The sequence below is a fragment of the Rhamphochromis longiceps genome, linkage group LG6, assembly GCF_057381845.1.
Source record: "Rhamphochromis longiceps isolate RC_006_pf linkage group LG6, R_longiceps_female_GT1.1, whole genome shotgun sequence".
In the NCBI taxonomy this organism is placed as follows: domain Eukaryota; kingdom Metazoa; phylum Chordata; class Actinopteri; order Cichliformes; family Cichlidae; genus Rhamphochromis; species Rhamphochromis longiceps.
The window spans coordinates 21,837,540-21,850,051 of record NC_140562.1 but is presented as its reverse complement, the minus strand read 5'-3'; the positions used below and the strand labels follow the sequence as shown (position 1 = coordinate 21,850,051).

Genomic DNA, 12,512 nt, shown 5'->3' with positions numbered 1-12,512 from the left:
CCCGGGCCCCTGTCCTGAGAGAGGCCCTCTCCGGTCCCTTCCCTCTCTCTAATGAGGCTGGATGAATTAGCGCTACGTGACATGATTTGAACAGCGGTGGCTGCCCCCCAACACCCCCCTCCTCCCTTCCTCGCCCTCCCTCCTCTCCTCATCTTTGTCCTTCTCTCCTTCTCATCCCCTTGCTCTTTTTTTTCCTTAAAGCAGTGACAGGCATCTGGTGGCCAAAAGAATGCCAGGAGCAACCCCGCGGCTCTCGCCTTTATGCATGCTGCCACCGCTTTATACCACTCACCCACACACACACACCACACGCACAGATGCGCGCACAAACACATACAGAGAAACCTATGTAATCTACACAGAATGAAACACTTTCGCCTTCCTCACCAGTCCTTTTCCACTCACTCGCACACACGCAGTCTCCCTTGCACTTCCCTGCGGATTCAGTTACAGTTGATGTTATTACAGCTTTCAACCTGAGAGGTATTAGGCTTCCTTTAACAGATCTGACAGCATTTACAACACAGGCAAGTCGACGCCTCTAATCGCCTCTGTGACTTCAGCCTATTACCAATTGATCTCAAAGAGAGCCTCCTCCTCACCTTCTGACTGATGCACAAGCTGTCGGCTCCTTTTCTTTTCCTTTGTCATAAAGCACTATCTTCGCCGCCGCATCCTGTAAACTCCACTGCTCTTTAAATAGTGTCATTTCTAATGACATTTTGTATTATTTACGCTCATTGATCAGGCAGAAAGGATCACCTTTGCCCTAATGGGATTTTAGCAATGGACAAGATGGTGAATTTATGATGAAAAACAGCGGTAAATCTAGGTGATAAATCCTTTTCGGCCACCCTTTACAAATCTAAACTGATCAACAAGCTGTGAGGTAATGGCCTGAATAAAAGAAACAAAAGCTGCAGATTTTTTTTTCCTTTGGATTTGGCGGAAACATATCAAATAGATTAAATGCCATAAAATATTAAATGCTAGTCAGAGTCACACACATCATGCAGCAGACAAAGCTCTAACAAAGCACTTATCGCTAAGAGTGTTTCCCGACAAAGGAAGAGGCAGCTCAGGCCATTTACAGAGAAAACATCAGCACCAAGAAAGCAAGCGTATATATATATATATATATGTGTGTGTGTGTGTGTGTGTGTGTGTGTGTGTGTGTGTGTGTTTGTGGGGCCGCTTGTGTGCCTGCCAGTGCACAAGTAAACAACGGAGATACATCTTCCACTTTTAACACACACAAAAACTGCGTTTTCCTTACAAGAATTCTCACTCCATCCAGCTGTTTGCTTTAGTCGCACAACAAATATCCAGAAAGTGTGACGCCAGAGGTCATTCATGGTGGCTCGCCACCACTGGGTTGACCAATTGATGTCAATCACGGTAGGCAAATTAGATCATTTGTGACTTAACTGACATTACAGACACTGCTGCTCAATATGTGATCACGTTCAGTCATTTTCTGTTGTGAGTGTGTGTGGCGGGGGTGTGGGGTTGTTGGGGGAAGGGGGGGATGTCACACTTAAATGAACAGGTATGCTCAGTGACAACACACAATGCTTCTTCTATCTAGCCCACACACACACACACACACACACACACACACACACACACACACACACACATACATACACGCACGCACGCACACAGCAGTATTTCACTGCACGGGCGCATACACACACACAACACGTACTCACAAAAACAAAAAGCCACCCAGAGTCTCAGCTTGCCAGAAAAAAACACAAGCTGTGGGATGCCAATGCAGCTGCATTTAACAGTGGCCATTAAATGTTATTAATCCAACAGCGCAAACATCTTTACAAAGTCAGCAGAGAGCACAAACAAACGCTTACACATGTTGCTTTAACACTTTGCTCACAAGGAAAAAGAAGGCGAGAGGGAAAAAAGTAGCTAACGGGTTTAGACTCGAGTTTAGAGGCTTTTTATTCAGTGGGTTAAAATGACAGCATTGTTAAGAAGCAATTTACACAATCTGCACAAAGAAAATCACTGTACTTTATATCTGTGTGTATATGCGTGCATGTGTAATACGTGCGCACTATGTACATTGGCTACAAGCCTACCACAGCCTGTACCACTAGCCTCCCTTCTCCAGAACCTCCCTAAAAAATCCTCCCTGGGCTTCGAGCAATCAAACCTCCATGGTAAGTTGGAGACAGAACAGAACGGAGCGGGGAGATAGATGGAGAATAAAACATTGGAGCACAAGAGAGGAGGAAAAAAAGGAAGAAAGAAATGAAATGAAACAGAAAATAGTGAAAGGGGGGGGGGGAGCCTCCTCCACCTCCACCGTTCACAGACACGGTTCCATGTATTCATTAAAAGATGAAACATATTTATTCTTGCCTGAGTGCAGCTCTCTTCACCTCACATGTGAATTGTGGACATGAAATCTGTGTTACCTTTTGGAAAAACCATTTTCTTTGAACAACAACTTTGGTAATTTGCCAACACACAGCACTGTACAGTAGGCCTGCACGCACACACACACACCCATACACACAGTATATGTCAGATTAGCAGAAGAAAGAGACAGAGTCAAGTGCGAGACCTGAACAAAATTACCATCATTATCCATAACCATAAATAAGCCTGATGATGATGGTTTTAACAATAATAATAGCAATTCACTCTGAGTGCTTTTTCAAATAACAGTGACAGCATTAGCTACATCGCCAACAGAAAAATGAAAGGCTCGGTGCCTTGAGAGCTCTTCTTCTTTGCCACTGCTGATGGGGCAAATTGGCAGGCAGAGCGAATAGACAGGGGTCCTTAAAGACGGATGTAAAAATAGTAGGCTTTCGATTTGCCCGCTGCGTTGGCGCAACTCCAAGGAAAACAAAATAACAGGAGTTGAGGAATAACAGGAAAAGGGAGAAGCCATGGTGAAAGTATGCCCAAGTTCCTGTCACTTAGCACAGGTCACACCTAATGTCACCTTCCTCTGGATACAGAACAATGTCTCTACCATATGGCCACGTCTTAAAATACCACAGGCAAAATAAATGGATTTCTGATGGTCCACCCCGCTGGTGGCTCGGGTCACCTGTGGCAGCGCCGTCCCTTTCCCGGCTCTCGACGCCACAGCAACCCCTGGTAATACCACTCGCACAAACACACACTTACAAGAACTACACTTCAAGCCTTTTATAGCTGCCTGGATCCCGGTGACAGCTGCTGCATTCCTGCCGTGTCAGTGTGTGTGTGTGTGCTGCTGCCCTGGCCCTGTATTCATGTCCCCCTCATTAGCCAGTGGTGGGGTGGTGACATCCTGAGCGACTAGCCCTTCAAACACACACATTTCCTCTTCACACCGGCGACTTCACCGTACTGCAGGAAACTGCCCAAAGACAAATAACTCACAGCCGTGTTTTGAAAGACACGTGGAAAATGAAAGAAGGAAAAACACAGTAAAAAGACGGGTGTTCCACTGCTTACGCGGACATCAGCAGATAAAAAAAAAAAACAGCATAAAGCGTTTCAATGCAATCTACATGACAACAGTTGTATTTAAAAATACATAACACTGTAAACCATTTTCCCAGTGCCGTAAGAAACTAATCACACACACACACCCCACACACATGTGCTGCTGAGTATAGCTCACATTTTGAATAACCACGCTGATTTATTCCAAATGAATAAAACCTACGTAAATCTTTCTGGCCTGAAATACTTCATGAATTTCCTCAGTGCTACGCGGTGTTGACATCTTCTACTCAGATTACTGGTATTTTGTTGATTGACTTTGTCAAAAAAAGCGACTCGCAATAAATAAAGAACAACAGAAGGAAATGGAATACTGTATTTCTTTGATTTTACATGCCCACACAAGAGTAAGAGAGGTCCCTGGGAAAGACTCAGCTCCAGTAGATTTTACCACTCATCCCACTGATAAAGCCAGAGCATATGGCTGTGCATTTCTATCGCTCCTCACCCATAAAATGCACCCTATGCTTCCATATGATACAGACCCCCCCATTCACCATGGTGGTGAGGCACCTGTCTCCTCAGGACAAACAGGAAACAGCTGACATGGAGCCTGTGAGTGATGCTCACATGATGCTTATTGATCGTTGTTTGCCCCAGGTCTTGCACACAGAGTCAGGGTCAGTGCTTACCCATAACGCTGGGCCTGCAGGGCATTATTGCACAGCTATAGAGGTTCCTGCCTGACCTGAGATACACGAGATCAGGGTGCCGTATTTTATTTTTGAAAGGACAGCATATAAATGAATTGAAAATTAAAATCTATCATACGGATTTTAAGATGGTGAGTGAAAGAAAGGAGAATATATGTGCACGCGTGAAGAGTCAGTCAACTGTCCAAGAAATAGAGTGGAAAATGGTGGAATTAAAAGCGTGGCTATTGATGTTACCCACTAGACAAGCAGTATGTAAAACAGAAATTTAAAAAGCTGGCATAGTTATCGTATGTATACATGTACCTTCAGACATACTGGGCGATGCACTTTCTGAGAGAAAAAGATTTTGAAACGCCAGTTGGAACTAGTTTAAAGTAAAAATGTTGTGGACGTCATATCTCCCTGGTTGGCACTTGGGTAAATATAGTGGGGACCGCAGCATGAATGGAACCTTGTGCATCCTCCCACCTCATCAAACCAGATGGGCTCTTACTAGAGCACGCATACAGCAAATATACTAGTAGCCGTGCCCACCTTCCTGCTCGGTCTTACTCTCGTATTGCTCTCCTGCAGAAATAACGCCGCCTTTACAAAACGCATCATCATACACACAAAGACTGCGTTGGATGCCAGCTCGCTCAAAAATCACAGCGTCCATTCTCAGCTCTGCCTATGTTATCTGGATGTTCTTAACTGGTGCGCAGCAGTAATACGTGAATTAGGCAGTATAAGAGGACAAGTTTAGATCGAGGGATAAGCGCTTTATCAGGGTCATCTATTCTGTTGAAGCTTTGAAGCTTTTCCAGTCAGGTTACCAGACCAAAACACTGATTAAAAAGGCATAACCAAGAAAACACTGTGCTTCTTCTGTCCTTGTGTCTTATGATGAGTCGTAATCCTGCACGGTATATAAAGTGAACACGCTCAAAATGTTCCCCAGTTACACAGATTTAGTCTCAGGAGCCTTTTGTGCAAAGACAGTAGCTGCATAAAAACCATCTGATTTCGTCTTTGAGCATTCGATCTGCTGCTGGTGAAGAGTTTCAAGTGAGAAAGACAGTGGCGAAGAAGACACAGAGCAGAAAGTGTGAAGGTAGGGGAAGAGGAAGAGGGCTGAAAAAGCGAGGGCAGAAGAAGAAGCTGTGAGAGACAAAGACGTAAAAGTAGAAGAAGAAAAAGAAAAAGTAGTAATGGGGGAAGTGGTGCGTGTCTTTTCTGCAAATCTCCTCTTTCACCTCTGCTCTCCTCCAGCTCTCCAGCCAGGGCCAGCCAAGAGACACTTCACCTCGCACCCGCACACACATGGAGCCCGATCCAATACACAGAGACGCACACACACACACACACACACACACAGGGAGGATACACACACACTCTCACATCCTTAGTAACACGCTTACACTCACACAACTGGCATATGAGTGCTTAGCCACCCACTCCGAAAAATAAATGGCAAACCCACAGACACCAACTCTTTAGCGCACACATAAACGTCACGCACACACACACACACACACACACACAGACACACACTTGACACCAGATACATGTATGTATAGACATCCATATGCTCCGTGTGCAACGACCCATCAAAGACAGACATGGAAATAATAACAGCGAGTGTAACCACACACATGCGCACACGTTCACCGATTGTGGGTAATTCTACACATATGCATCAAATCACTGCCTCCAAGTCCAACACAACAGTAAGAAGCAATGCATATGCACCACATATGCAACATACAACACGACTTTACCCCACCGTGTAAAACAACGGTTGCCTCCAGCCTCCCTACACACACACACGCACACACACTGCTATAAATCTATCATTGTGTTAATAGGCAGATTAGCGTCTACTCTGAACTGCGCTGAAGAGGATAATATCTACCTAATTTCTTCAGTCAGACAAAACAAAGCAGAGCATGTTTTTCCACAAATATGTCCATCATCATGCTCTGAGCGCTAACAGAATTCACTTCCAACCGTTTGGCATAAACAGACAGCGCTGGGCTGGCTGCACAACGCTTTAACGAAATATATGGAACAAGGGAAAATCAACCAACAGGACTGTGATGTTGATCCAAGCGAAATAAATAAATAAATAAACATGACAAAAAGAGGAAAAGGAAGAGAAATGGAAAGAAAAATTGTAATATTAGAGGAAATAAAGTCAGGCTTTCAAATCTTTGAGAGGATGTTTGGAGACAAGAAGCCAGCAGATTTGTAAGAATTAAAAAAGACATATAAATATATATATATATTAGTTATAAATTTAATTTACTGACATTAAATTAAAGTAATTTCCATATCCTAAAATTGTAAATGCTACAGTGAAAGAATAAAATGCTGCAAATCTGAGTGAGTGTTTGTTTAAAATATTATTTTAAATCCTAAGAAAAAAATTGCCACAAAAAGCTATATAAGATATAAAATTTCTGTTATTATTTCTATTGTTTTAACGCTGATTATTATTGGTATTTGAATTAATTTTTTGGTGTTTTTGTGTTATCTAGTTTTAAATGATATGTCTGTGTTATCCACCCCTGCTGTGTCCATAGGTGGATAAAAAGAGTCTCGGTGTGAGATGAAGCAGGCAGCACTGAGAGCAGACAGAAGTCAGGCAAGCTGTAATGCCACTGTACCTCTTCCAGATCTCGGCCCATAGTCGACCTGTCGCACTTCAAAGGAAGCCGCGTTACAGCACCCTTGCAAAAAGAAAAGGAAGAGGCTATTTTAGAGATGGTTTTAAACTGGAGATATACACTGATTTTTCCCCCCACCCCTTTTGAGGTCTGCACCGAGCCTGGGTGGCTCCATCAGATCCTCAGGTGGAGATGAAGGCACATTTTTACAAGCTTCTCTAATCCTTGACTTGTTCCCACGTTCCTCCGACTTGAAGCGGAGAAGACAATAAAAAAGGGGGGGAAAGGAGAGAGAGAAACGCGGCCTCCGGCTGCTGTATTGTGGAGGAAACATCCCTGATGAGCCAATTAGACTCGTAGTATCACTTAACTCTGGAGTTTTTAACTTGCAGAGGGTCGATATTCATAGCCACGCATGTACAGCAGCGGGTCAATTAAGGCTCCAAATATTATCACTCCGTAATGCCTGGAATTAATTACACTCGCGACTAATGTTTGTATTTTTTCCGCCATAAAAGCAATTAGGAGAGTTCCCTTCTCGCAGTGTTTTGTAAAATGTGCACTGATTTTTTTTAACACGAGGAAGCTGAGAAAATAGGTCGTATTTATTGAATCCATTTCATTGATTTCATTTAAATTGCATGCTGTTTATGCCCTTTCCTGTTGACACTTGCGTGGATTATAGAGGATGTAAATCTCCTGCTGTGTGGCTTAGAAAAAAAAGAGTTTGCTCAAAGATTAAAAACCTACTAAGGCCTTTTATGAAAGGTGTAAATTTGTTCGACTGCACAAATGCCTCAATATCCAACGCTGTTAATTTCGTTTGCTTTAGAAAAATCACGCAACGATTTAAAAATAAATAAATAAATAAATAAAGAAGAAGAAGAGAAAAGAAAAAGGAAAAAAATACCATTGTATCAATATGCAATCTCACACTCCACATTTAATAAAACATAAGGAAAAATATTTAATTCACCTGTATTTTTCATTTGTTTCTTCAATCCAAACAGCATCGCCTGTGGCCAAATATTTTTAAAAGAAAATGACTCGTGTCTTGAAAAACATCCAAGTGAATATGAAATAAATACATTCATTAATTGCCAATAAAAATCTATGAAAAACGATTAAAATTCGGCAGCAATACAGGCATTATTTATTAAATTCAAAGTGGTTTTTAAATATTTTCTTTAGGTTTAAGCAATTTTCTCCACGCCATATAAGACACGTGCTGCTTTTTTATGATGAAAAAAATGAAACTAGTGATTCGGAATTTGGATGCAACAGAAAAAAATAAATGTCTGTGCTTCACTTTCTTTGCACTCTTCAGTCACGGATGCTTGTCCACGAGCTAATCAAACACCTGCTGCAAACCGCAGGTTATTTACGTAATTAACAGGATGGCTTTAAAATAGGAAAATCACTGCCTTCCTATCACAAGAGACATTTCCTACGTTTCGACAGTGCTTCTTTGTGTGTGTTTGATTTACAAGGAATTCCAAAAGGTATTGCCAAATGGGTTTTGTTGTTGTTGTTATGTTTTGTTTTTGTTATTTTGGAGATGTCCCTGCATCTCATCACAGCCGCTTCTCCAAAACGCACTGCGCACAAATCTTTTTTTTATGTCTCTATCGATCAGATGGAGATGTGATGTAACTAAACTTTTATAAAATCCTGCATCTATCTGTCACCTGGTTGATCTTTACGGGAGATGGGGGGTATTTTTTTTTTTTAACACAAGCCCATAACGCATTTCTCTCCAACACCCCAGGGTGCGCCAGGCTCGGCAAACACAAAGTCATTATCGGTTAGATTCCAATAAGGCGAGTCTGTCAAGGAACAGGCTTCCTTCGGAGAATTTATGTCATGCCTACTAAACATGAGAAGATGTCTTCTAAGTAGTGCGAGGAAGGATAAATAACAGCGAGTCCCACAGCTGATTATATTGAAACAACGGTGCGCATTTGTAAAAAGGATTGGGGACGCAAACGTGGGGTCCCAGCAGATGCTGAGCGCAAGGGCCCATCCACCTGCTCGTACCGGGAGAGGAGAAGAGAAGCGGTTCGCTGACCCCTGCAACCCATCCACTAATTCGTGTATCAATAGTTTGCATGATCGTTACTTTAGGAAGATTTTGAGGGGGTGGGGAAGATAAAACGCGATAAGCACGAAAGGTGTGAGGATGTAAAGGGAAACACTATTGATTTACGTATCTAATAAATTTGAGGGCTTTAAAGATCAACCTGACTAAAACAAAAAAAAGGTGGAGGTTGTTTTTCTCCTAAAACTATTTCGTGGAAAGCTGCTTTAACAAAATGTGTCTTTACTAAAAGTTACACCGGGATTCTTGTTCTTTTTAAAAAAAAAAAAAAAATCCCAAAACATCGTTTTCATCTTCACGATTCGACCTCTGGGGGTTAAACAAAACAAAAACAAAACGGACTCCAAGTGCCGTCAAGGTGACAGAATATGTTTCTCATCACTTACAGCACGGAGCCGCGGCGAAGCTGTTGCGCAAGAGCCGCTATGGCCCTAGTGCGTAACAGCGTGTGCATGGTACGGAGAGTCTGCAGGTCCCGCTATGATTAACTGCAACCTAACAACCATCCTCTATCTTTACTGTCTTCCCCTCACGCGGACGTGTGCGCGAACGGACGCACACAAGCGCGCGCGCGCACACACGCGCGCACATACACTTGCTCGGAGCTGGACATTCCTATCCCCCCTCTCCGTACCTGATATTTATCCAACGAAACCACTTCATCCCTGTCATGTTTCTAACTTTAGAGACGACATTAAAAACCTAAAAAATAAAAAAAAGGCTACAGAACGAAGAGGAACACCAGCGACAGCAGCAGAGGAATGTCGGGAGGAAATCTTCGACTGTCCTCAGCCGCTGCGGGCTCTCTGTTATCATCACTACTTTTCCTGGCCAGCCAGGATTCATTCACGGCTCCTTTGCTGTTCCGTAGCCGCGCGAGGGGCTTCCTGCTTCGGCCACACGAAGTCAATTAGCCGGTCCCAGAGGGGTGCCCCTTCCCGAGTCTTTATCGGCGCTGGGGTTACCAAAACACGCCTATAGCTTGCTTTTTAAAACTCCTCTCCGCTCTCACACCAATTACTGAGACAGAAGGCATGTGTGTAACAAGAGGCAAGGAATCATGTCGCAAGCTGTGCAAATTTTATATTAACATGTTTTTGCAAATACATAAAATGTGCTATTTTTTGCCCTTTTTTAAAAAATAAAAGAAAATGACAAATGCATTGAATAAATTTTGAAAAAGTGACAGATGACAGAGAGAGAGGGAAAATGCATGAATTGAAATACTTTACAGCAGGTTTGTGTAAAAGAGCAACACAAAAAGCATGAAATCAATGTTCCAAAAAGAAAAGGGAAAGTTACAAAAAATCTGCTGCAAAATTGACTCTTAACTTAAAATATCACAAACAAGACACCACGAAACCACTGGTTCCCCCCACCACCTCCACCCACCCACCCCAACATGAACTTACACATACACCTACACATGCAGACGTACACCAACACTTTCTTGGATCAGGAACCAGTAAATACTGTGAGAGTAAACACAAATCAGGAGAAGGAAAATGAACATTTGGCCTTAAAGATGGAAAAGAAAGAAGGAAGACAGGAGGAGGCAGAGATGGAGAAGATGGAGGGGTGAGGCTGAGCGACGTACCTGCTGGGACATTCTGTAGAGGAGGTTGCTGTCAGTGCTCTGTTGCTGCCATGTCCCCATGAAGCCCGGCTGCTCAGCACTAGGCGGTCTGGTGCTGAACTGCATGGAGCTTGCGCCTGCTCCCTCAGCGCTGCTGCTAACGATGCTTACGCCACCCAGACCACTTCTGCTGCTGGTGGTGCTGCTGCTACTACTACTGTGGCTACTTGAGATGATGCTCGTGCAAATGCCAGCTGTGTCCGTGGGTCCGTTAGCCTTAGCTGGAGGTGGCCTGGGCGACTCTGGGTCTCTGCTGGGCTCTGGTGGGACCGTGTCACACTCACTGCCTCTCACATCCAACTCTGCCTCCTTGGACTTAGACAGAGAGAGGGAGAGACAGAGAGGGAGGGCAGCAGCGATGTGGGAGTGTGAAGGAGGAGAGAAGAAAAAGAAGTCAGTGAAGGTGGGTTCTTTTGGGGTTATGTTGCCTTTTAAAAAAATCTAGCTTGGTTCCTGCTTGCTGAGGAGGATAACAGCAAGAGGCAAGATGAGGAAGTAGATGTATGTGTGCGTGTGTATGTGTGTGAGGTTTCTTGGCAGCTCCGGTGGCAGAGCAGTGAATGTGGAGTTAATTCTCGTGAAGGGAGAGAGAAGAGGGCTTGTGGTGAATTTCCTCGGGGGCCTCGTCTTGGACAGGGGAAGATGAGCGGAGCACTGGAGGTGAAGAGGGACGAGGAAAAGGATGGAGGTGAGGAGGGAGGTTGATGAGAAGGTGAGCAAGAATGGAGTAAAACAAAAAAAAAGGAGGGGATTATGGGAATTAAGGCAAGGGGGTGCATCTTGTTGCCTTTGGCCTGACTTTTTTTTTCTTTTCTTTTTTTACTTTTTGCTGTAATCCATCTGTCAGTCATTTTGTACTTGGACACGGAGTGAACAGAAACACACACTTGGATGCAAACATACACAGTGGAACGCATGTTTACCTGCATGCACACACATGGACACACTCACGTAATATTTGAAGAAGAAAAAAAAAGAAAAGTAGGAAAGTAAAAGTTAAGCAACCTGGGAAGTGCCACCACCAGACTCAGCAGTGAATATCCACACAGAAATACAATCAGAAATAAATTCAAGCTTGAGAAGGCAACAAATAGTGTGCTGTAAGTACAACAGAGATATATCTTACACTCTAGACTTTAAAAAAAAAACACATACAGCAAAAAAAAATTGTGAAATTTAAAAATACTGTTTCACTGTTTTCCCAAAAATTTGTCAAACAACCAAAAAAACATATTTAAAGTCCAGTTAAAAAAAAAAAAAGTCCCATAAACGTCCATGAAAGCAAACAGCCGAGCCAATAAAAAGCTTGAATTTATCTTACCATCAATTCTGTGTCTGTCCCAGCAAAGTGAAGATGAGGTGTGGGAGTGAGCCACCAGCAATCCAGCTCTCCTTGCCTCCCGCTCCTCTCTCTCTCTCTCTCTCCTTTTCTCTCTCCCTTAGCCTCTCTCTCTCTCTCTGTGTCTCTGTGAATGTGTCCCTCTCTCAACGTCTGTGCTGCCGACTGTCCTCTCTCTTTCCCTCTCCTCTTGCCTCTCTCTCTCTCTCTGACTCCTCTGTACTCCGCCGCAGCCACGGAGGAACTGAACTGAGCGCCTGAGCGTGTGTGTGTGTGTGTGTGTGTGCGAGAGCGAGCCAGTGAGAGAGACGGTGGCTCACTGAGTGTGTGTGCGAGACTGAGAGAGAGAGAGAGAGAGTGTGTGTGTGTGTCAGGCCAGTGCAGCTCAACTGAGTCAACTCCGCCGCTCCACTGTGAGATGCTCAGTGACATCGTGCTGCACACTTCGACACACTTGCACGCAGACACACACACACACACACACCCCTCCTCTGCTAGACGCAGATAGGTGGGGGCAAGCTCCCTCACAGATCGGGAGGAGGGGAGCGTTTGTCTCCCCCCGCCTTATTACCATTTGCGCTGCGAGCGGCCAGCACGTCTCAGAGCAACT

The 12,512-nt window shown here is 43.9% G+C and overlaps 1 protein-coding gene across 7 annotated transcripts in view; it reads right to left on the bottom strand.

Moving 5' to 3' along the window:
• bnc2 (basonuclin zinc finger protein 2) overlaps positions 1-12,512 on the bottom strand; it is a 174,338-nt gene that overhangs the window by 75,902 nt on the left and 85,924 nt on the right. For 3 of the 7 annotated variants that reach the window (XM_085409718.1, XM_085409720.1, XM_085409722.1), the window contains 2 exons: positions 10,525-10,878; positions 6,830-6,892 (listed from right to left, as the gene is read on the bottom strand). The exons of 1 other annotated variant lie outside the window; for it this stretch is intronic. In XM_085409718.1, the coding sequence (XP_085265844.1) occupies positions 6,830-6,892; positions 10,525-10,878 (417 nt within the window). Of the gene's footprint in view, positions 1-6,829; positions 6,893-10,524; positions 10,879-11,884; positions 12,422-12,512 lie in introns of those variants that run through there. 3 more of the 7 variants (XM_085409721.1, XM_085409716.1, XM_085409717.1) reach the window with 3 other exon arrangements.